This window comes from Pocillopora damicornis, chromosome 1 (genome assembly GCF_964200805.1).
Source record: "Pocillopora damicornis chromosome 1, jaPocDami1.2, whole genome shotgun sequence".
NCBI classification, from domain to species: Eukaryota; Metazoa; Cnidaria; class Anthozoa; order Scleractinia; family Pocilloporidae; genus Pocillopora; species Pocillopora damicornis.
The window spans coordinates 9921673-9947047 of NC_142670.1; the positions used below are offsets into that span (position 1 = coordinate 9921673).

Below are 25375 nucleotides of genomic sequence, written 5' to 3' on the forward strand. Positions count from 1 at the left end.
CGTCACGTGTTCTTAAACAGAATTTCACACGTCTCGGATTCAAAAGATAAAATTTCAGTGTTTACCTTGTCTTGTTTTCCTAGAAAATTCACGCGTGATGGAGTCATTTTACGTTTACTGTAAACACGCGTCACGTACAGAACGTAGAAACTCGAGTCGAACGTTCTAGTAGTTTCTTTATTTACATATACCGCGTAATGATTCGATTTAGCGCCCGACGCGCTTAAAGATCCAGCAACTTCTACTCATTGACCTTTGGCCCAATCCGAGACACCTGACTGATCTCGTACAGAGCTGGCAAGAGCAAAAGGGAAAAGAAAAAAAAAAAAAAGAGAAAAAAGGACTCAAGTTAGGTCGTCAGGACACAGAACGTTCAAGTCAGGTCGTCAGGACACAGAGCGTTTACAGCCATTCATTTTTTGAGATTCTCTTGAGCAAAGCAATGGTCCTCGCCGCTGATCAGCAATTCAAGCAATTACAGTAATATAAAAAAAAAATTAAAAAAAAAAAGGCTTCGACGGGATTCGAACCGGTGCCTCCCAGGTGTTGAGCCACGATGCCATGCGTAATAAATTCTTTTCGAAAATATTTTCATGTTTCATTTTCAGAAAATTCAGCCTCATATTTCGATTTCATACCATCACGACTGGGCACAAACCGATTACAATGAACAATTCAGAACAAGGCTAAGCCACAGGCGGCCAAGAGGCGGGCCTACCCCTGCATGGGTCACATGCGAAAGCGAAGTAAACAACGCCATCGATGAGAATATAATTCATGATCAAGGTTATGTAGAGGCTTTTCTAAATCGAGGCGCGAAGATACCGTTCAGAACTATCGGATTACTTTTTATTTTTGAATTCAGGATACTGTGATGACCTTTGAGCGAACGATTTCGTGGGAGACGTAGCCTGAAACACGAAAAGTCTCGTGACTTGTGTGTCGTCATGCGATGAATAGGCTCGAATGGCCTGAGGAACCGTTGACCAATCAGCGAAGAGAATCAAGCCACATGATTGATCAGTTTATGTAACTATACTGGTGTTCTCCCATGTTAGACCTTTCGCAACCGGATTTGACTGTATGAAAACTGTTATAGTTGTTAGGGATTTGTCGCCGAAAAAAGGAGAACACAACGTAGAAATATATCTCTAGTAACTGGATTCGTCGAAGCTTGAGAAAAGTGCTTTAAAATGGCAAGAGCCGTGACATATGTTGGTTCGATCACGCTAATTGTAGTCTTCATGATGTACACATCTCCGGTAGGCCTCGATTCTTGTTGCATTATATAACCTTTATTAAACCAAGCTAGATTTTACTTAAAGAAATGTCGGTTTCATTTCTATCGGCTGGTATTGTTAATATTACTGTTGGAACGTCAAGTTGTTGAATTCTGGAACCGCGATTAAAGGTTGAAGGTGAAGGTCTTTCGTAATCATGAACATGTTGGAGGCGTATGCTTGCAAAATCATTTGTGTACTAGAAATTTATCAGCGCTTTTCTGAACTACAAACTAACCTCGGTAAGCTATCTGAGTGGGATCTTAGATGTATTTGGCAGTTTGTTTTAGCTAGTTTGATTTTATTTCAGGTAAATGGTGACATAGTTAAGAATCACACCAAGGGTTATTGTGTGTGGTACGATCAATGTACAACTGGGGACAAGCCGAAGAATTGCCTTTACAATGGGCCGGCCAAGAATTTAACCAATCCAAAGGGTGTGCAGATAGTGAACAGTTTATGCCCAGAATTGAGGGATCAACCAACTTGTTGTTCAACCAAACAACTGCAAACGTTGGATAAGAATTTGCAAACGTTGATGCAACTAACCAGTCGTTGTCCCGCCTGTTGGAACAACATGAGAAGGCTGTATTGTCAGCTTACCTGCAGTCAGGATCAGTCGCTTTTCATGGATCCAACTCTGGTGTTCCCATTAACCCCATCGCCTTCTATTAAACAATTTATCTCGAAAGTTCAATATTTTGTTTCACCTCAATTTAAACAGGGTCTGTTCGACTCCTGCAAAGACGTCACTTTTCCTGGAAACAATGAGAAGGTTTTGAGTCTCCTTTGTGGTACTACCGCCGAGCTGTGCACTCCAGATAAACTCCTTGGACACATGGGAAACCCAAACAATGGATTTGCTCCATTCACTCTCGATTTTCCTGACAATCTAACTTCAAATCTTTCATGGATGAACCAAACTGTTTTTAAGTGTAACCAGCCATTTGTAGACCCACAAACAAACAGGACAGCAAGTGTTTGTAGTTGCCAAGACTGTCAGTCCTCCTGCCCTGTACGTCCTACTGTACCACCTAAAGTAAACCCTACCAAGATTCTTGGAATGGACCTTCTCTCCTTCAGCCTGCTTATAGTTTATTGTTTCTTGCTGACTTGCCTTGTAATCAGCTTTTTATACAAGTTGGTTTTGAGAAAAAGCTACCCCACAGTGCCTGATCAATCACAGCGATACAACAGCACCTACCCTCCAATATCAGGATCCTTGCCGCTAATGGTGGATTCTCGACCTGGTTGTTGTGAGCAGTTGGGCAGCAAACTAGAGTCATTTGTGACTCGATGGTTCACAAGATGGGGTGTATGGTGCAGCTCTCACCCGTTCTATGTCATTGTTGGATGTATTCTTGTTGTTGGAATTCTTGCTAGTGGATTGTTCTATTTCTCTGTCACTACTGACCCCGTGGAACTGTGGTCTGCTCCAGACAGTACGGCACGCAAACAGAAAGAGCTTTTTGATAAAAAGTTTAAGCCTTTCTATCGCACTGAGCAGCTTATAATAAGCTCAAGAAATCCTGTCCCCACAGGCTATCATCGCTATGGAGACCAAAAGTGGGTTCCCTTTGGACCAATATTTCATCTAGATTTGCTAAACCAGGTAACAGTATAACTTGTGGTGTATATCAATAATGTAGTTTATTGTACTCTAATACAATATCAGAAAGAGAATTTACATGGGTGATTTGAAAAGGAAAAAGGGGGCATTGGCATCCTGTAATGACTTAATCCTTTAACTCCCACCAGTGACTTAAACAGATTTTCTCCTTACAAGATAAGTACATACAATATCAAGCAAACAAGTGACAATAGAAAAGAGAGATATCAATAAGGCGATTGTTGGTAGATCCAGCACAAAATTATCCAGACTAAAGCATTGCTCAAATGGAGATGATGGTTTCAATTATCACATGCATTTGAACACAAACTATTATCAAAAATCATAAAGTATCATGTTGTTTGGACATGTTCAAATTCAACATGATAGTTGATGATAGTTTTTGCCATTTGAATGAGTGGATGATAGTTTTGTGTTCAGCAATTATGCTAAAAATGGGCCGAAACCTAAATAGCAAATGGTGAATGACAAATCGCCACTAAAATTTCTCAGAGTGTCTTATAGTTCATTCTCGTTATCTTGTGATAGGCTTCAGTATCTTTGATTCACAACTTCTTTACTAAAATTACTAATGCCATCGATTTTGCTGACCTCGGTGCATTTTGTTTACAATTACGCGATCTCTTTGCATAATTTTGTCAACTATCATCAATTATCATGAACTGTTTAAATGTGAACATGATAAGAAGTGATAGTGAACCAAAGTTAAAACTATCATCAGCTTTCATGACTGTTTGAACAGGGCTTAACATCACACTGTATTGATATCATAAAGAGAAATAATGTCTGGTTACCATTGGAGTTAAATGGTGTATACTTAACTCAGTTTTCTGTTTGTATTAGTATTTGCAATATTTAGACAGGCTGACATAGTTCAACTTTAAAGCTGGTTTAAGTGGGAGCCGATAATGACATGGCCAGACCACAACACTGGGAGCTACATGTACATTCCCTACTCTTTATGAGAAGTGCATGCAGCAGACTGGGCCTATGGTGTATCATCCTTATCCAGGAATACTAGAATTTCTTTGCTATAGCATAGCAAAGGTAGCAGATTCTCTTAACCACGTAAAGCCATCATTTGTAATAACAACAGATTTTACTGCTATACTCAACATTCAGAAACTGATAAAAAAAGAAAGGGATTCAACAGTCATTGTAACATTTTTATGTCTATTTTTAGGCTTTAGATCTTCAAAACGAAATTACCAACATGAGAGTTCACTATGAAGACACAAACATCACATTGCAAGATATCTGCTTCCAGCCTTTGGCCCCTCAGATTCAAGCTTGTACCATACAAAGTGTCTTTCAATATTTTCAAAACAACAAAACAAGGCTGAACAAGTGCTTAACCAGCTTGGGTTATAACTGTAAAGATAATCCACACGACTACAGGGCAGCCGACTTTCATGATCATATACTAGCTTGCACAGAGTAAGTTGTAACTATTCTTGGAGAGTAAATTGTTGTGTCAATTTGAACAAGGCCAAAATCTGAAGTCAGCACAGCTGTACCACTATTAGTATGTTGCAGGGTAGTCGTACGAAAGTGCAATAGGTCCATGATCTAAACTGTGCTGGTGGCTGAATGTAATTTTGCTTGCACAGTGAGAACAAATTTTTCCTTTATAACATATGTGGTTGCTCTCTTCAAGGCGGTTCAAGATGTTGGTATTAGATTCTTATTTTCAGTGTTTGATCAAAATTCTCCAAAATAAGCCAGCATAAATTGGTCTAACAGCTCTGTTGTCTACTGCTTTCTAATGACAACTCGCTATGTTGTCAGCCCTACGTGTAGGGATGTTTCTAGGAAAATGGAATGTGTTTATGTACAATCTGCTGGCTTTTTTCTCACCCTCCCCCCCCTCTCCACACTTTTTGTCATTCAGTTATTCATCCCACACGTCAGTCAAAAGGTGTCAGTAGGTGGTGCCTATGCCGCAGTGACCTCCTTACAGCTGAAGGGATTGCTGCCTTCCTTTTGCTACTTAACCCTTCAACTCCCATGAGTGACCAAGACAGAATTTCTCCTTACAATATCAATACAATATCAACCAGATAAGTGATGAGAATAAAGAGAAAATATCAATTTGGGGATAAGTAGTTGATCCAATACAAAATTCTCTGAACTAACATCATAAGAATTGTATGGTTGGCAGTAAGGAGAAATACAAATTTAATCTGGGAGTTAAAGGGTTTAAGTACATGTCTGGTTATTTGTCTCACATAGCACTCACTTCAGATGTGGTCTCTATCTTATTAGTATAATATAGACACAGGTGAATAGTCCTTTTCTTGCTTGCTGATTGGCTAGTTCAGAAGTGATTAGCAATTACTGTTCAACTCAAAGCAGCTGAAGAGACAAAATCTTGCATCAACTTAAATTTCAGAACACTTTTTAAGTATATTTACAGATCAAACTAAATTATTTTGGTTTCTGTGTGAGATATACTAAGAAAATTATTCACCTACATGTTAGCAAAAGTGGTGGATATTTACCCAGCTGTACTGCTGCTTGGTAAATATCCATCACTATTGACCTCTACTTGGGTGTATAATTGTTGAACAAGTGACTTCATAACCTCCTTAAATAAATGTTCTTCTTTACTTGTGTACTGACCAAATTGGATAACTGTAAACATTTTCTTACACTGCTAATATTTCCCTTTTTTAGTTCGCCCACATCAGAAAATGAACCTAAGTTGAAAGAACCATGCTTGGGAGCTTATGGTGGACCTGTGAACCCCAACATTGCATTAGGAGGCTTCCATAATGGTGCCTATCAAAATGCTACAGCCTTGATCATAACCTTCGTTGTGAATAACTTTAAAGAGAAGAGCAAGCTATCCAAAGCAATGGCATGGGAAAAACAGTTCTTAGATTTTATGCACAGATACACGCATAACAAGTCCAATAACAATCTTACTATAAGTTACTCTGCTGAGCGTAGCATTCAAGACGAGCTGGACCGTGAGAGCAACACTGATATTTTTACCATACTGGCCAGCTATATGATCATGTTTATATATATCACTATAGCTCTGGGACAGTTCAAGAGTTGTGACAGAATTTTGGTAAGCTAATATTTTCAAGGGTCCGAAACGAATTTTGTTGGATGATTGAAAATACAAAATAGAACTTACCAGTAAGATCAGTCAATAATTTGTGTATTTTTTGATTCACACATGTATCCTGTATATGTTGTCATTACATATTAATTTTTTTTCCTGTGGTTTGAATATTCTATAGTGGATTCAATTTTGTGGGTCTTAAATTTCATGATGTTTTCTCCTCAGATTGACTCCAAATTTACCCTTGGATTCAGTGGCATCTTGGTAGTGTTATTCTCAGTTCTTTCTTCAGTTGGCTTTTGGAGTTTTGTTCGTGAGCCAGCAACTCTCATTATCATTGAAGTGGTGCCATTCCTTGTATTAGCAGTGGGTGTGGACAACATCTTCATTCTTGTGCAAGCATATCAGCGCCAGGATCAACATGCAGAAGGGGATGTACCTCATAAAATTGGGCGTGTTTTGGGTGAAGTAGCACCAAGTATGCTCTTAACCTCTTTATCGGAGTCTGTTGCATTCGCAATAGGTGAGTATTATTTAACATTGATTGTCAATGACTTTGAGATCAAACATGTCCATATTCTAAGAATTTACAATGAATTTTGAAGATTACTTGTGTTGCAGTGTACTTTATGTTTAAAATAATTCCAAAGCAATAATTCAGAGATCCATCAACTTTTTTCCAAATGGCTACTGATTGCAGCACTGATGGCTGTGGTCGTTAAAGAGGCTGTACAAAGTTAAAGCAAGCAAATGAAGTTTGAAATACATGTAGTAGTACTGGCATTAACATCTGCTTGTACTGTCCGGTTTTAATTTTGTTATGATTTTTCTCCAGGTGCAATGTCAACTATGCCAGCAGTAAGAATATTCTCACTTTATGCAGCAGCAGCTGTTTTCTTTGACTTCTTGCTCCAAGTTACAGCATTTGTGGCCCTGATGTCTTTAGATGCTAAACGCCAAGAGAACAACCGCTTGGATGTTTTGTGTTGTGTAAAGCAGCCAAAAGATGACAGCCAAGACCATATGATTTGCGTTTATACTTTCATGAAGAACTACTTTGCAGAAGTTTTACTTTCAGACTACAGTAGACCTACAGTGGTGAGGTTCTGAAGTCTTCCAGTGCTAATTGCAGGGTTTATTTTAGAAATTAACTGCAGCAAGTCCAGTGGAACCTGTTCTTCAATTTTAGGGGGCTCTTTTTCAGTTTGTTATGATGCAAATGTGGCTTGTTTGAGGATCATACATGTAGAAGTGTACATAAAACAAATAGGAAGGAAGATCACTCAAAAGTCTGCATGGAGTCTGAAGCCAGTTTAACTTAAAACCCATTTTGAACTTCAGTGTACAACTAACTTATTATGTGTCCATTTTTTCATGAACTATGCTCAGTAGTTCTGAAAAACTGTTTTGGTGTCTTGTCATGTGTACAATTTCCATTTTTTTGTTGTTGTTTTTGTTTGTGTTTTTTTTTTTAGTAAAACACCAATTTTCATTGTGATGGCATTCATGTGTAAGAGTACACACACATCTGCAATTGTAGCAAATGACTAAGACCAAATTGAAATACATTCATTTGATTACATGCGTGTGTATAACTTCACGTTATGGAAGTAATTACACATGCTTGATGTGTGTGTGAGGGTGCTGCAGTATCCACAAGTAGTATTGTAGTTTCTTTTCTTCTGTTACTGTGACATTAATTGTATACTGATGCTTGTGCACTATTGTCAATGTGACTTATACCATGTATGTCAAACTTAGACCTTTTTTTTTTTCATTATATGCTTGTAAAGATTGCCCTCTTCACTGGTCTTCTGTTTGCAAGCATTGCAGCTATCCCTCACTTAGACATTGGCCTTGATCAAGAACTTGCACTGCCCAAGGTAATGGACAAAAATGATTTTTCTTTTTCTTTTTTTTTTTTCTTTTTTCTTTTTGCTTTTGACAAGGAGCAGGTCTTGACCTCAGGAGAAAATTTAGTGTCTGACTTTAATCAAAATGGCATTTTCACTATGAAATAGCAAAAGTTTCCGGTGTCCACTTTTTGTGGATAATTTTGAAGTGATTAACAGGTAACTTCTCCCTATAATATCCATACATTCTCCAGCAAACAGGTAATGAGAAAACTCAAACTTATCAGGTAGAAGTTTGAATTTTGATCTGACACCAAATTCTTGTTACTAATTTAAAAGGAAATTTATAGCAGCTCAAAGTAGGAACTAACAATCAGAACTTAAGAGTTAAATGGTTAAAAAGGTACAGTGTATGTTTCTTTTCCCTCATAGGATTCTTACCTCTTGAACTGGTTCAGTGACATGAAAGAATATCTACATGTTGGTCCACCTGTGTATTTTGTGGTTAATGGAGGCTATGATTATGAACATCCCTCAGGACAAAACAAGATTTGTGGCTCGGCAGGCTGTGATTCCTCTTCTTTAGTACAACAAATCTACAGTGCTTCACTGATCCCTGAAGAGTAAGTTCTTTAAGATTTCTCACAGTCCATAGTAGTGCTGATTATGATCAGAATGCAGTTGATATGGGGAACTGTGGGGTTAGTTCTTTTGCAACCATGTGTAGTGTATACACATGTGTAGATGTACATGTTCAACCATATACTGAAAGTTACAGACAAATTATTGTTACTGCATGCAGTTGAGATTATTGTTGTTTTCCAGGACACAATCAGTCTTCAGCTTTTTTTTTTTTTTTTTTTGGCATTTTCCGAGTTCCACAGTATGTTCATAAAGGAATCAGTTGGAATCCGTTTTCTCATTATTATGATTATGATTATTATTATTATGATGATGATGATGATGATGAAGAATATTATTATTATTATTATTATCATTATTATTATCATTATTATTATCATTATTATTCTTTAACCAGATCCAAGATAGCTATGTCAGCATCTTCTTGGTTAGATGACTATTTCAGCTGGATTGAACCTAACAGGGAGAACTCTTGTTGTCGTATTAAGTACAAAAGGAACGAGACATGTTTCCGTACAACAGTAATGCCACCTAACTCAACTAACACAACAACTCCAGCACCTGCTGCCATCTGCTATAATGAAACAACACCTGTAGTGCCTTACGTCTTCTGTAATGCAACAGGTGAGTGCTTGCTTTCCTGCAGACATCAAAGGTTAGGTTGGTTTACATGTAAGTGATGTGGCCTGTAAGGCTGAAGTAAATTTATTCCACTCTCCAGTTCTCAGGAAAAACGCTTTTACCTCTGATAGTGCCCCTCTCTCCACCCACAAGTTTTTCAGGAATGCCAACAACCCCTTCCCCCTCCCCCCTCAATAACCCCTTCCCCCTCCCCCCTCAATAACCCCTTCCCCCTACCCCCTCCCCCTCTGCCATTTGAGCTTTTAAAGGTTGGTCTGTTCAAATTCCTGCCCTGCTGAGCCAAGTTTGTGTTCTAAAATGCCCAACCAAGTGCCAGATTGAATGGTCCATGTTTTGTAAGAGGCAAAATCAGTAACCATGACTTCTTGCATATTCAGCAAGCTTTAAAAACCCAGATGTTGTAAACCTTTTCTTCTGAGCCATTTACTCATGAAAGTGGAAAGGAAATGATTACCGACTAAATATTCTCTTGATTGATTAACAAATTCTCCTGATCAGCATTAGAGTAAATGTATAGAAAACAGTATGGAGAATATGCATACTGGTGTTAGGGTGTAAAGGGTGAACATAAACATTCAGCACCAGTCTTTCTTAACCCTTTACACCCTAACATCAGTGTGTATATTCTCCATACTGTTCTTTACACATTTCTTAACTTGATGACAAGAAGAATTTGTTTAACAATCAAGAGCTTCTTTAGTTGGTGATCATTTCCTTTATTCTCATGACCTTAATGTGTGACTCAGGGATGGTATTTTAGGTTTCTTACTTTCTTTCTGTTCCTGTTCTTTCTTTTTTTTTTTTAGTTGATGATGACCTGTGCAAACCATGCCTGAATTTAAGCCAAAAGGGTCAGAGACCAACCCCAAAGCAGTTTGATAAGTTCCTGCCATTTTATCTCAAGGACAACCCAGAGACAAAATGCACCAAAGGGTAAGGAATTCAAGCTCACCTTAAAATGATGTAAATGGCACCAAGGTTGCTGGCAGCCATTGAAGAAGAAATCTACTGTACCTGTACTGTAATCTAGTATTGTCATCTGAGGTGATAATGTAAATTGGCCAACGTAAAAAGCTTCAAAGCTGACATTTGAGCATCCAGTTGGTTCAACTGGTTAAATAGTCAAACTAGCTAAAACAGTTAAACTTCACCAATTGCACGATGTGTCTCAGTTGGTCGAAGAATTGAAGAAACTCCAGGGGGTGGTGGGGTAGGAAAAGGGAAGAGGTGCCTTTGTGTTTAAAATTCTAGTTATGTTAGTCTTCTTGGGCTTTAAACTAAGGCACCACATTAGGAAAAGTTACTGGCGTTTCCTATTATGTTATTTATCTGTTGGTTGAAAAGAAAATTGTACGAATTACGTCTGGTTCTGTAGCCCCTCGAATTTTGAAAAAAAAAATATCCCTTGATCATATTTAGAGAGATCTATTCTCATCAGTAAGACTCCCCTCCCCCCCTCAGAAAAAAATATTTTGCCATAAAACAAAGCATAAATAACTATGCGGTAAACTTTTACCTGATATGTACTGTTGTAATTTCCTTTCCAGTGGTCATGCAGCATATGGCGACGCTCTCCTGTTTGGTGACAAAAGTGATAAGTACCCTATTCAAGGTGAGTATGCATTGTATATCTGTATGTTTTGTGGTAATTCTTGCGTCAGAATACACTATTTCACTCCCAAGCCTTGCTGGCAGATTGGTTAATTTTTAAGAGGAAAGAGGAAAGTTGAACCAAAACACTGAAATAAAAAGAATATAACCACATGACAACAAAAAGAGAGGCAAAGGTTCGTTTGATCTAAAGATCAATTCTCCTCACGGTTTTCTGTTTAATTCTTACAATTTTACCTCTGAGAATTTGGGGTTGAATAACACATAATCCCCTCGTTGATATTGCTGTGCCTTCTCCTCGCCTTTTTTGGTAAAAATGAACTGATGTTCCTTCTGATAGTGAATTATTCATACAGTGAGCGTTATTTGCTTGGCCATTTTAAGCTGGTAATAATCGAAAGATTGATCAGTGGTAAATAAATGATCACACTATGACATTGACGATCGACTTTTGTCTTAAAAAAATGATATGAGGACAGAATTTCTTTTCATGGTATTAGGGAAAAGGAATTCACGTAAATTCAGATGATCTGGGCAATTTCGATATTTGGTAATTCGATGTAGCTGTGACAAGACGTTAACTACTGCCACAGTGAAGTTTTCGAAATCTTGAAAGAATCGTCTGAATGGAAGTGCTTTGCGAATGAAATTTAATGATGTACTCCATTTAAAGAGTAACCACAATTTTACATTAGACACTCAAACTTTTTCATATCCAGAAGCACATGGAAAAAAAATTTTATGTTCGGAGGCGCGAGCCAGCGGAGACCATAAGCTTCCAAAATGAAAAAAAATAATATAATAAAATAAAAATTAAAAAAAAAAGAAAAGTGAACTACGAATCAATTATCGATATGTTCTTTCCTCGGTTTTTTTTTTCCAGCCTCTTACTTTATGTCCTACCACAAAATCCTTAAAACTTCACCAGAGTACACAGCAGCTTTGAAGAGCGCTCGTGAAATTGCGAAAAACATCTCGAAGACACTTGGCGTGGAAGTGTTCCCATACAGGTAAGAAAATACACCTAGTAGAAAGGGCCCAGTTTAAATATCATAAATTTGATGAAACACCGTCCTAGATTAATCGCTGCGAATGGAAGCAAAATTTAAGAAAGAATGAGAGCTGCTCTTAAACAGAAGCTTGTGGCGTTTATTGGGAGGGTTTAAGGAAGTTAAGTATAGAGGAATGGTTCACCAATACTTATCCCACTTTTTACGGGCTAAACATAGCCGAGCATGACAGCCGTCCCTTGTATAAATGCTGCATCTGAGACGTTGTTAATCAATAATTTCCGCGGCTTGACGAGACCAAACAACACCTTCCTAGGATATTGCCCCTATTCCATAGGATATTGTCGCTTGTATCTTCTTTGTACTGCTTAGCATGGGACGCTAAAGAACCCACGCGCTTATCGCAAAGAGTAGGGAATATATCTCCAGGTGTTGTAGTGTGTACTTGCTAGTTATACAGGCCCACATTTAAACCAGTCTTAAAGCTGAACTGGGCCAGCCTGTCTTAACACGCAAATGAATTTATAAACTGTTTATTTATTTACCTTTATTTCAGTGTATTCTACGTTTTCTACGAACAATACCTTACGGTTGCGAATGACACTTGGGAAAATCTTTTGTATTGTGCAGGTCAGTTTATTTAAAAAGTAAGATTTGGGCAAATCCTAAGTCGCCATTTTAAAGTAAATTTGAATTGATTTTCCACGAAAACCTCGAGCAATATGATCGTTATTCCAGGAGGTTCTTAACTGCAGATAACGTTGAGTGATCATGTTAATTCTACACGCCACTTGATGCCGTCAAATATTGATATTATAATAACGCAAAACTGCAAAGCAAACTGCCTAAAGCGTGGGAAAACGCGGGTAACCAAGTCGTGATTGGTTTTAGTTTTGTATCTGATGGTTCAGAGAGTGGTGTGAGTTTTTTGGACCAATAAAGTGTTGATTTTGACTACAGTCAAACGAGACATTCAATGGAAAAGGTTATTTGGGATGAGTCAGTCAGTCTTCTAGTATACGCATTCTGACATAATCTTAACATGTGCACCCTGAAACTAGGGGTTTTACAAAAAGAACCTGTGCTTAGCCAGATACCAACACCACTAGAATATTACATTTGTCATTGTTTTTTTTAGCTGCCATCTTTGTGGTGACCTTCCTTCTCTTGGGATTCAATCTGAGCATAGCGTTGATAGTAACCTTTACAGTGGCTATCATCATTGTCAATTTGATGGGTCTGATGTACATATGGAATATTTCTCTAAATGCCGTCTCGCTTGTCAATCTTGTAATGGTATGTATGATGATCTGGGGGTTAATGTTTAAATACAGCGGTTAAACGTTAGACGTGCGCAAATGGGCCAATGTCAGCCAGACGCATGCCAATACCCGCGCAAAACTTAAAACGAAAATTATTGAAAGAAAGGTTTTCACGCAAAATTTACGAAAATAAATTGCAACGTTGGTACAAATCTTCAGAAGCATTACATTAATTTCAAAAGGTGACTTGACGGTTTGGGCTAAAAATACGGTATCTGTGATATTAGGAGGCATTATTACGAATATGCAAGGTCCTATTGTTAGTTCATGTGATACTTGTACTTTGCTCAAAAGTGAAGTAGTGAAGCAGTGATAAAACCCAAAAATAAAAATTCTTGATATCAGACCATCTCGGTGATAGTTAGTTTTGTTTGGACGAAGTGTGTTTTGTTTTACCATATACTGGATGACAAACCATAGTCTCTCACAACTTATATGATAACCCAGACAATTATGTTTTCCTCGCAGGCTGTTGGTATTTCAGTAGAGTTCTGCTCCCACATTGCGCGGGCTTTTACCGTCAATGCACAACCATCAAGAGTAGAAAGAGCCAAAGAAGCTCTAGCAAAAATGGGCAGCTCAGTAAGTCAGTTATGGTTTGCATAACTTTGTAACATCTTCATTTAAGCCAACCTAAACACAGAGCCGGTTGAATACACGAGGTCTATCCCAAATCATGGTTTTACGCAATCAGTGCCCCTCAGGCTTTCTATAGAAGAGGGTTATTTAATCAAATAAATGTCTTCCCTCTTTTAGCTTAAGGCGCTCTTAACACTGTTCACAAGGGATAAATGTTCAAATAAAGGGTTCAGCTAAATTGAAAATTAATTGGGACGCGTTTTTTACAAAACAATGGCTCAATTTTGTTTAAATAATCAGACCATAGTATATATAATTATGCAGATAGCTTTGTAGCTGTAGAATGCAACTTGCAAAGTAAAACAGGTATGCCTATTCTTCACGGCCTAGTTTCCTGTTGAGCAACTTTATGTCCTTCAGACGATTACCCGTTATTTCCCCATTTCTTAATATGTAACAGGCCATTTTTATCGATGCACATACAGTATGCACATTGTACTTAACACAGTTTGTTGTTAAATCATGGGTAACTGTCCTAAACGCTCTCAAAAGAAAAAAAATGACGTGTACCGAAAATGCTTGGAAACATTTAGCTGACCAAGTCGTAACCGAGTCACGTTTAGCATCCGATTGGTTGAGAGAGTTTAGCGAGTATCCTACTGACCAATCACAGGGCGTAGTTAAGCAAGAGCAATGCAAACCTGGATTCCTTCTGACAGTCACCTTCGGTTTTGTGGCAGCCAGCCTTAGTGACCAGGCCTTGGAGATTTGACAGCTTGCACGTGAATTGCATATATTATCGTATATTGAAATGTAATTTTGAAATAACCAGCACCAACCTTACTTTGCCGTGGCTTTTTTTTTTTTTTTGTACAGGTTTTGAGTGGAATTACATTAACAAAGTTTTCTGGGATCTTAGTGCTTTACTTTTCCAAATCTCAAATATTTCAGGTGAGCATTTCTTGTATCTCGCGAATAAAACTCTTGCAATGTCTATCGCGTGAATGACATAATAAGCTCTTCCCTACATGCTCAATTCCTCAACTTCAACGAAGGTAAGCTTAAAGCACAACTAAAACATCTCTATTGTTAATTTTTTGCGTGTGGCCTCGTGTTGAAAGTGAGGATGCCCTGACGCTACTGAGGAATGTAACGATAAAACACCCTCCTACAGTAAATGGCGGCTAAAAGTTAAACTACTAAGGATCAGGATGGGGATACCTGTTGTATCCGAGCAAGGGGCTGGTCAAGAAAATGCTTGACAATAAATTTCAGTAGATCAGCCAATTAAAACGAACTAAAAAGCGAAAAAATCAAATCAAAACCAAAAAATACAGCAAAAAGTTCAAACGAAACATCATGGGAACCGACTGAACTTGTAACAACCACATTAGAGACACATTTAGAAGTTTGAAAGTCTTGATACTTTTTTTAAAGCTTTCTCTTACTAACAGAAGTAGAAACACAGATTAACCCATCATTACAGAGCCCCTTATTAAATAGTGTGAAAAAAAAATATTATTTATCAAGCGTATCATCGTTTTTTATAACCTCCACTGGCATGGAGGTAAAGCAGTTGGCTTTTTATAAGCGTAGTTGAGAAGTAAAACACGTAACTACTGAAAAACAAATCCAGTTGGTGCTCAAAGCATATTCGAAACTAGGACTTCATGATGCGAGCTCGATTTTCTCACTAATCGACCTCGCACTCCTTCTCAAATGCTAAGTTTATAACAACTTTTAATGTTTTTCCACCCACGCAAGCAGTTTGTAATACTTAGAACATTTACCATCCCAAGTAAGTATTGGTGAATTTTGAACATTCTAAATCGACCGATAATATGACACTGAAATCCCCACGAGAGTTAATTATTTAATTTACAGCTGGTTTTTTAACTAGAAAAGTGTAAAGGAACATGACTTCTTACCTTCTTATTACTCAAAGTACAAGAGTGTTTGTTATTTAAAGAAAGTTTACTCCACAAATGTGTTAACTTAGGAATAAAAGATTTATGATCAAAGCTCTAAAAATTAAAGGAGTGTTGAACAAGATTGAAACTCGTATTCCCCAGGTCCCAATAAGATTTTTTACGTGTATTCTCTAGAATCGATAATCTTACAGCGTTTCACTGCCACGTTTTAATTTTGTAGAGGATTTTCCTCGATTAGCTGGGTAAAAGTGTGTGAGTTGTGTTGACCTAACATGTTTGCAACATCTGTATTTCTTCTCTCTGCCTTTTTTAAAAAAGCTACTTTAGATCTTTTTTGTTGGTGTCCATACGTATACATTGCCAATATCCATACGTCATCTTCGTGACACTATTTGACGTGTAATTCTCAATATTGATCAGTGCATGGCCTCGATGTTACTGCGAGATGTCTCAGTCGTGAATGGTGCATTTTAATGTTGAATTGAATTAAATCAGTTCTCCTTTTTATTTACTTATTTTTTCAGGTTTTCTACTTCCGTATGTATGTTGGCATTGTAATACTGGGTGCTCTTCACGGGCTGTTACTCCTTCCTGTTTTGTTAAGTTACGTTGGCCCAGCTCCCCGAAAAGTTCCTCCCACAACGACTTCGTCCGATCACACTTCGGCCGTTTCCGAGCGCACGCCCCTAATCAAGGCGTAACTAAGCGTCAATGTAAAATAAATTCTAACCTTAACTTTAACCTTTTTCCGCCCAGGTATTCTACTTTCGCATGTATCTCGGCGTTGTTTTGATCGGCGCGCTGCATGGTCTCGTGTTTCTTCCTGTACTTCTGAGTTACGTGGGTCCGATGACTTTGAAGGCAGTGACGGTGCTGGAATGCGAGTCATCGTTAAGGCCTCATTTCTTAGAGGGCACAACGGATGATGAAAGGAGACCATTGCTCCACTCCGATCGCAGTGGAATCCAGTGACCTTGGACTGTTTAATAGAAATTGTCATTGCACATGATATTTTGTCTTTTTATGTTATATTTTAAACCTATTGTAATAACGCAAAATTAATTTATGAATAAGGAAAAAAGTGGCAAATTAATACTGATCCTAAAGCGAAGAAGCTTTTGAAAGCTGTGTTTTGTTAGTGGTGTTTGTTGCATTTGATAAGGAAAATAAAGTTCCTAGCCTTCTACTTCTGTTGTTTCTCTTTCCACGAACTTGCTTAAAAACAGTCGAACGAAGGGAATGAAACAAATCTTTTGGCGCTGCTCACGTTTTTTTGTTTTGTTTTTGTTTTATTTCTTTGTCCCTTTTTTTTTCTCTCTCCACTGGATTTAGTGGTAAAAATTATGTTGTTGATGCCCTGTTTTTTTTTAAGGATCGTAACCCGTTAACTCCCAAGATATGATATCAATTTGGAGAATTTGGTATTGGATCAACTAATAATCCCCTAATTGACATTTTACTGTATTCTCGTCACTTCTATGCATGATATTGTAAGGAGAAATTCTCTCTTGGTCTCTCGTGGGGGTTCGTTTGTTTCACTGCAAGGAGCGTGAAGGATGGGAGAGTCAGTTAAAGAGATTAAGTTGGTCAGCGGTGTTAGACTACGTATTCGAATCAACACGACTATCGACGGGCATGCATGAGAGGACCAGTTCTTGTCGACCGTGTGCCAATTTCCCGTGCGTTGAGAATCCGCTTCTTCTCCAGCCCGGAGAGATACACTGTTTCAGGTCAGGCATTTGTGTTCATCCTTTTTGCTTAAAAAGTTCGTAGGGGGATGGGGCACAAGTTCCTTCGGACCCCTATTCCTACGGAAATAATTTACGCTGTCGCTGTTTTAACTAGCAAGGTTTGGTTATACTGGTCATCCTCACCGAGCTTCCTAACTTTTTGTGTCTGGTTAACGGTCTTTTAAAATCAAAGGACTCATACTCCGCGCCGCCTTGAGCGCTTGGCTCCGGTCGACTGCAAAACGCTAAAAGATACGCCTCTTCTGCGGGCTAGATTTAAAATCGCCTTAAATCTAATTTTTATTCGCACCTCTGCTTCAACGTAGCTGGATTGCGCAGAGACAGCGTTCTCCTTACACCGGTCTGTTCCAAGTTTGTCCTTAGTTCAATTATTTTTCTACCAATTTTTTTTCTCAGGTTATTTTCACCCTTAAAAGCCAACACTCCAAGTTCGAATTGGAAGTGCCACTTTCTAAAAACTGTTTGAATTCCAAATCTTGCATGTCACCTCGTTATAAGTTGGCCCACGAGTTTAACGAAAAGTTCAGTCTTCTGTCACAGACAGCTTACAGTTCAGGCATTTACCCTCTAACTCCCATGAGTGACCAAGACAGAATTTCTCCTTACAATATCAAGACAATATCAAGAAGATAAGTAAGGAGAATAAAGCAAACTATCAATCAGGGGATCATTGGTTGATCCAAACCTAAATTCTCCTCACTAATATCATAAGAATTGTATGGGAGACAGAAAGGAGAATTGCCTATGAGATCTTGGGAGTGGAAGGGTTAACGAATAAGACGGAAGCGCGCGCTATTCAAAGTGATGGGATATGACCCATAAAATTTGCCAGAAATTTTCTTCATTTTGTTATTGACTTACCCCTCCCTTCCAACGAAATTTCAAATGACTTGCCTCATTTTTGACATTCAAATGCTTCTTTATTGAACTTACGAAATAGGCTAGGTAAACAACTAAATAGGAGTGACTAAATATATCACTAGGTTTCAGCTTTGTCGCACATTCTGAGCTTCTATTGATGCTGTGTATGATACACAAGTATCAGTAGTGGCAGTAACAACAAAACATTGAAACAAAACTCTTTAACCTCTCGTTATACCATTGCGCGAATAGTTTTATCAGCCTATCTAAAATGCATCGTGATGCTTTAACAATAAGCACAATTTATAGCATTCAAACGTAAAAGAAAAATCTGATGAAATATTGTTAAGCACAAAATTATATCCCGGCCATAAAGGTAAAAATCTGTCATTTTAAGTCCCGGAAAACAATGTTTCTGATACAGAGGAAAAACTTTGATAAGCAATGACTAAGTAAAAATGCTCAAAATGTTTATCACATTCTCCATTTGATATAAACTAAGATATTCGAGCAATCAGACTACGGATTATTCTCAAACATCTATGGATATGTTTCTAATAGCTTTATATCACTCATCAGCCAAAAACCGATCGAGAGAAAAATCTGTACAAAAAATCTTTGGAAATAGTCTTAAAGACGCCTCCACTTTGACGTTAATGTGACGCCCAAATCTTGTCTATAGTTAACAGTTTCATCCATGTTAGACTAAAAAAATATAACTTACTTGAAATATAAATTTCATGAAAATCAGTTTAAGTAAGATATCAAGGATCAAAACACTTGAAAGTCCTTTTCCTTTAGAGTATCCAAAATCCTTCAAGCTCGTAAGAACAGTTCAGACTTCAGACGGGTGACAAGTCAAGTTTTGAAACAATAGATATCATTAAGGACTCTCGTTGATTTTGTCTTTGGCCATCTGTTGATTCTCCCTGCTTTAAGGAGAAGACTCTTGACAAAGATTTCATCGGTAGCTTATTGGTTTCTGGTCCAAATATCACCGTTGACTTCCGCGGGCTTGGTCCTTGACCTGATACAGTTCCAATGCTCACTGCCTCAGCTGAAAAATAGGAGTTAAAATTCAAGAAGGATCGTTGAGTTGCCATAGGATGTTTCCCTTGGCTATGCAAAATAAAATCTACTTTTTTTCGTTCATATCAAGGTTCTCATCGTAAATGTGTTGCAGCGATTGCATTGCACCTCAATTTGCTCGAGCAACGAAAAATTCCTAATTGCTAAAGCAAAATAACATAAAACAGCTATAATTTTGATTTAAGTCACTTGGTATTCAATAAATGTAATAAACAGAGTAATTACATTGTTCGAAGTCTGAATTTCCTTGAAATCCAGGCTGACGTCATCACCAATGAGTACAAATGGTGCCCAGTACTGCACCTTCTTGAACATTTCACTTTCTTTCAAACACTTCATGGCCTGCTGGAGAGCTTCACTTGCCTTCTTGCCTTTAGAAAGTGCATCGTAGAAGAAACTCATGAACTCCAGGGTTCCCTCGTCATCAATCGCTCATAAGGTTACCACAACAGATCTAGCACTGGCACCCAAAAATGCCCGCGCGATGCCAACCACACCCTCGGCCATAACCTCCCCACGAGCGGTGTAACAGCAACTTAGTACAACCAGTCGAGCCCGCAGCCCAGCTTCTAGGACATCTTTCATAGTCATTAGATAGTCTTTCTCTTCTGGCTGAGAGTTTTTCCTTGTAGTGTTTGGTGCCAAGATGACTTCTCCAGTTTCCATTTTACCGTGCGCTGCAATGTGAACTAACGCCACTGATGACATTCGTTTTAACACCTTTTCTTTTGTTGCCATTTCTCCAATGAGAGGGGAATGTTTGAGGATGCGTCCGATCATCTCCACTTCTTTTCTTGCTCCCGGAAGTTGCACCAAAAGTCCTCGCTGATAGATAATATGTTTGAAACATGGGTCGCCAACAAGTAATGCACCACTTTTCATGTGGAATTCAGCTGGGCAATCATGAATTAGTTGCAACGTCGTCAGAGACGGAAGCACACGAATACTGAAAGAATCACTGAGATATGATGACTTCGAGTCCTCCAATGCTGCATAAGGTACAAGGCAAAGTGGCCCCTCAGGAACAAAAGTTATCTCGTTGCCTTTGATCAGATCAGCAATAGGGGTAACGATGATGTCATGAAGCTTCTGTAGAGCCCTTGATTGTGAGCACCTCACATCAACTCGGATCACATCGTTGGCAACTTCCTCCTCTTTTGGCGAGCCAGGTGAAGGATTTTCGCATGAAGCAGCATCTCTTCTGCCAATCTCCTTAAGGGCAGTTTGGTTCTGTAACTGGATGAAAAATTCCAATTCATTCTCATATTTATAATTGTTCACATGTAATTTTCTCATCTGAATATTATCTTCAGAGAGAAAAACCCAGAAGTGAACGCACGGTCCATTGAGAGCCATGAAAACTGTATTTGATGGAACAGAACTCAGGGAAAGGCACGAACCGCTGTTCCTTAAAGTATAATCAGGCCGATATCTTGTGTCCATAAGATCTCTTAGAGCTTGAGCACGTCCTTTTTCTGCGGCAAGAAGAGCGTTCACAACTCTACCTTGAATGAGACTTATACGCCACAAACCTTTGTATGCACTTTGGTGCTGATTACGATAAGAAATCTTCCACTGATCGTTAAATTGAAGACTGGCCGTGATATCATCATACACCTCTACACTCGAGTTAAAGTAGATGAAGGCCCTCATGGGATCTCCTTGGCACTCGAAACTTATTCCGAGAGAACCGAGTGAGCACGCTTCTCCAGTCATGTCCCCTACTTCTTTGGATATTTCTAGGTAACGTTGATACAACTCGATTGCCCTTTTAAACTTTTTTTGACTGAGAAGAATGGTGCCGAGAAGGTGATAACTTATTCCCTCTCCAGTCTTGTCTCCCACCTCTTTAGAAATTTCTAGAGAACGGTTCTGGTACTCGATTGCTGTTTGGAACTGTCGTAGGCTTTCGTAAACGTACCCGAGATTGCCATAATTTCGTCCCTCTCCCGCTTTGTCTCCCACTTCTTTGGCAATTTTTAGATCACGTTGATGGTGCTCGATTGCTGTTTTGAACTGTCTTAGAGCATGATAAGCCTTGCCGAGATTGCCATAACCTCGTCCCTCTCCCGCTTTGTCTCCCACTTCCTTAGCAATTTCTAGATGACACTGATGGTACTCGATTGCTGTTTGGAACTGTCCTAGACCATGATAAGCGTTGCCGAGATTGCCATAACTTCGTCCCTCTCCCGCTTTGTCTCCCACTTCTTTAGCAATTTCTAGACGACGTTGATGGTACTCGATTGCTGTTTGGAACTGTCCTAGACCATGATAAGCGTTGCCGAGATTGCCATAACCTTGTCCCTCTCCCGCTTTGTCTCCCACTTCTTTAGCAATTTCTAGATGACGTTGATGGTACTCGATTGCTGTTTGGAACTGTCCTAGACCAACATAAGCGTTGCCGAGATTGCCATAACTTCGTCCCTCTCCCACTTTGTCTCTCACTCCTTTAGCAATTTGTAGATGACGTTGATGGTACTCGATTGCTGTTTGGAACTGTCCTAGACGATGATAAGCGTTGCCGAGATTGCCATAACTTCGTCCCTCTCCCGCTTTGTCTCCCACTTCTTTAGCAATTTCTAGACGACGCTGATGGTACTCGATTGCTGTTTGGAACTGTCCTAGACCATCATAAGCGTTGCCCAGATTGCCATAAGTTCCTCCCTCTCCCGCTTTGTCTCCCACTTCTTTAGCAATTTCTAGATCATGTTGATGGTACTCGATTGCTGTTTGGAACTGTCCTAGACGATGATAAGCGTTGCCAAGATTGCCATAACTTCGTCCCTCTCCTGCTTTGTCTCCCACCTCTTTAGCAATTTCTAGATGACGTTGATGGTACTCGATTGCTGTTTGGAACTGTCCTAGACCATGATAAGCGTTGCCGAGATTGCCATAACCTCCTCCCTCTCCCGCTTTGTCTCCCGCTTCTTTAGCAATTTCTAGATGACACTGATAGTACTCGTGTGCTGTTTGGAACTGTCCTAGACCAACATAAGCGTTGCCGAGATTGCAATAACCTCCTCCCTCTCCCGCTTTGTCTCCCTCTTCTTTAGCAATTTGTAGATGACGTTGATGGTACTCGATTGCTGTTTGGAACTGTCCTAGACCATGATAAGCGTTGCCGAGATTGCTATAACTTCGTCCCTCTCCCACTTTGTCTCCCACTTCCTTAGCAATTTGTAGACGACATTGATGGTACGCGATTGCTGTTTGGAACTGTCCTAGACCATCATAAGCGTTGCTGAGACTGCTATAACTTCGTCCCTCTCCCGCTTTGTCTCCCACTTCTTTAGCAATTTGTAGATGACGTTGATGGTACTCAATTGCTGTTTGGAACTGTCCTAGACCAACATAAGCGTTGCCCAGATTGCAATAACTTTGTCCCTCTCCCGCTTTGTCTCCCACTTCTTTAGCAATTTGTAGATGACGTTGATGGTACTCGATTGCTATTTGGAACTGTCCTAGACCATGATAAGCGTCGCTGAGATTGCCATAAGTTCGTCCCTCTCCCGCTTTGTCTCCCACTTCTTTAGCAATTTCTAGACGACGTTGATGGTACTCGATTGCTGTTTGGAACTGTCCTAGACCATGATAAGCGTTGCCCAGATTGCCATAACTTCCTCCCTCTCCCACTTTGTCTCCCACTTCTTTAGCAATTTCTATATGACGTTGATGGTACTCGATTGCTGTTTGGAACTGTCCTAGACCATGATAAGCGTTGCCGAGATTGCCATAACCTCTTCCCTCTCCGGCTTTGTCTCCCACTTCTTTCGCAATTTCTAGATGACGGTGATGGTACTCGATTGCTGTTTGGAACTGTCCTAGACGATGATAAGCGTTGCCCAGATTGCCATAACTTCGTCTCTCTCCCGCTTTGTCTCCCACTTCTTTAGCAATTTCTAGATGACTTTGATGGTACTCGATTGCTGTTTGGAACTGTCCTAGATGATGATAAACGTTGCCCAGATTGCCATAACTTCGTCTCTCTCCCGCTTTGTCTCCCACTTCTTTAGCAATTTCTAGATCACGTTGATGGTACTCGATTGCTGTTTGGAACTGTCCTAGACCATCATAAGCGTTGCCCAGATTGCCATAAGTTCCTCCCTCTCCCGCTTTGTCTCCCACTTCTTTAGCAATTTCTAGATCACGTTGATGGTACTCGATTGCTGTTTGGAACTGTCCTAGACGATGATAAGCGTTGCCGAGATTGCCATAACCTCCTCCCTCTCCCGCTTTGTCTCCCACTTCTTTAGCAATTTCTAGATGACGTTGATGGTACTTGATTACTGTTTGGAACTGTCCTAGACCATGATAAGCGTTGCCCAGATTGCCATAACTTCGTCCCTCTCCCGCTTTGTCTCCCACCTCTTTAGCAATTTGTAGATGACGTTGATGGTATTTGATTGCCTTTTTGAACTCTCCTAGACCATGATAAATGGTGCCGATATTGCAATAACTGATCATCATCACGTTTAGTCCATTATTAGATCTGTTCAGTAGATGAAGCAGACCTTCGCCATTCTTGTCAATCTTAAAATTCGTCAAGGATACAGATGTCATGATTTTAACAATAATTAGAATATCAGGTAGGACCTTAAACATTGGACGTGGCTGTCTTATAAAGTTTTGCTTCTTAAATGATACGCTTATTCATAAAGTGAATATTAATATAAACCTTAACGAGCTTTCAAAGGTAATTATTTGTTTAGATTCTACCTTTTTCCCTTCTTTTAATTCAGATTTCATGAAATAATCAAAAGAGCTCCTGAGAATAATATCATATTCGCTTGTTATAATTGCTAAAGGCGTCACTTAATAATTATCCATGGGCGCGCGTAAATGTGGAATTTTTTTCGAGTGTTCAACTACATAGACACGAGTGAGGTATCGAGTTAAACACGAGAAGAGAAATTCTATATCTTCAAGTAACTATGTATTATTTTCTATTACATGAGTGCAACAGCCCTTTACTGAGGGAAAAGTCGACTTAATTAATAAATAAAAAAAGAAACAGCATATAGTTTCTGAAGGAAAGTCATTGCGTGCTTTGACGACAAGGCTCAGGGTGAAGAATGGGCTGACTCGTTGCAAAAACAAACAATCAGCGTAATCTTTTAATTTACAAAACTCTCAGCTATTGGCTATTTCCTTACCGACAGAAGAAATCTTTTTGAGCACCCGGTCAAATAGGCCTGGGGCAAGTCTTCCAGTCCTCGATTATCGCTCTCAACCGCGAGAACTTTCGTTTTTTTTCGTATTTTGTTTGTTCCCCTTTCTAGGAAATTATGAACGTCATTGTCTGTACGCGATACAAATTTTTCAATGTTTTTGTAGTCGTAATCCGGTAGCATCAACAAATGACCATGGATTGAGAATGGTAAAGCCTTGGCAACTCATTCATCAGCATGACTAAAACTGCGAAAGGGGAGAGACAAGTGACGAGTCAGCAGCTGATTCGCGATATCAAACACACATGAATAAAATTGTGAAGTTTATATGAAATAATTCATATTTTGTACTGCGGTTGTAGATGAAAGTGAAATGTGATCATCGCAGTAAATTTTCCAATTTAAGCAATTGGAAAGAAGAAGCCTGAAAAAAATCAGGGCTTCAACGGGATTCGAACCCGTGACCTCCGCGATACCGGTGCGATGCTCTACCAACTGAGCTATGAAGCCACACATTGGGAGCGAGGTCAATTTATTGAGTTCATATCTTCCCGTGCAGTGAAATCATGTGAAGTTTATATGAAATAATTCATATTTTGTACTGCGGTTGTAGATGAAAGCCCTGATTTTTTTCAGGCTTCTTCTTTCCAATTGCTTAAATTGGAAAATTTACTGCGATGATCACATTTCACTTTCATCTACAACCGCTTCCAATTGCTTAAATTGGAAAATTTACTGCGATGATCACATTTCACTTTCATCTACAACCGCAGTACAAAATATGAATTATTTCATATAAACTTCACATGATTTCACTGCACGGGAAGATATGAACTCAATAAATTGACCTCGCTCCCAATGTGTGGCTTCATAGCTCAGTTGGTAGAGCATCGCACCGGTATCGCGGAGGTCACGGGTTCGAATCCCGTTGAA

General features: G+C 39.2%; 2 protein-coding genes across 3 annotated transcripts; one reads left to right on the forward strand and one right to left on the reverse strand.

Moving 5' to 3' along the window:
• The first annotated feature begins 1064 nt into the window (after positions 1-1064).
• Positions 1065-16759, forward strand: LOC113683311 (NPC intracellular cholesterol transporter 1-like). 2 transcript variants are annotated; one of them, XM_089198328.1, is made up of 17 exons: positions 1065-1262; positions 1591-2892; positions 4094-4347; positions 5587-5986; positions 6209-6506; positions 6819-7081; positions 7777-7866; positions 8269-8459; positions 8876-9102; positions 9927-10053; positions 10668-10732; positions 11615-11741; positions 12298-12371; positions 12880-13037; positions 13532-13645; positions 14519-14593; positions 16098-16759. In XM_089198328.1, the coding sequence occupies exons 1-17, from the start codon at positions 1194-1196 to the stop codon at positions 16272-16274; spliced, it is 4011 nt and encodes a 1336-aa protein (XP_089054454.1). In that variant the 5' UTR covers positions 1065-1193; the 3' UTR covers positions 16275-16759. The 2 variants fall into 2 exon arrangements, with proteins under 2 accessions (XP_089054454.1, XP_089054390.1); XM_089198264.1 differs by having other exon boundaries at positions 16330-16759.
• Positions 14747-24745, reverse strand: LOC149051880 (uncharacterized). Its single transcript, XM_089198190.1, has 2 exons — positions 19500-24745; positions 14747-19242 (listed from the first exon to the last, which is right to left on the reverse strand). Exon 1 carries the CDS (start codon positions 23874-23876, stop codon positions 19707-19709), a length of 4170 nt encoding a protein of 1389 aa, XP_089054316.1. The 5' UTR covers positions 23877-24745; the 3' UTR covers positions 14747-19242; positions 19500-19706.
• Between the last annotated feature and the right edge of the window lie 630 nt (positions 24746-25375).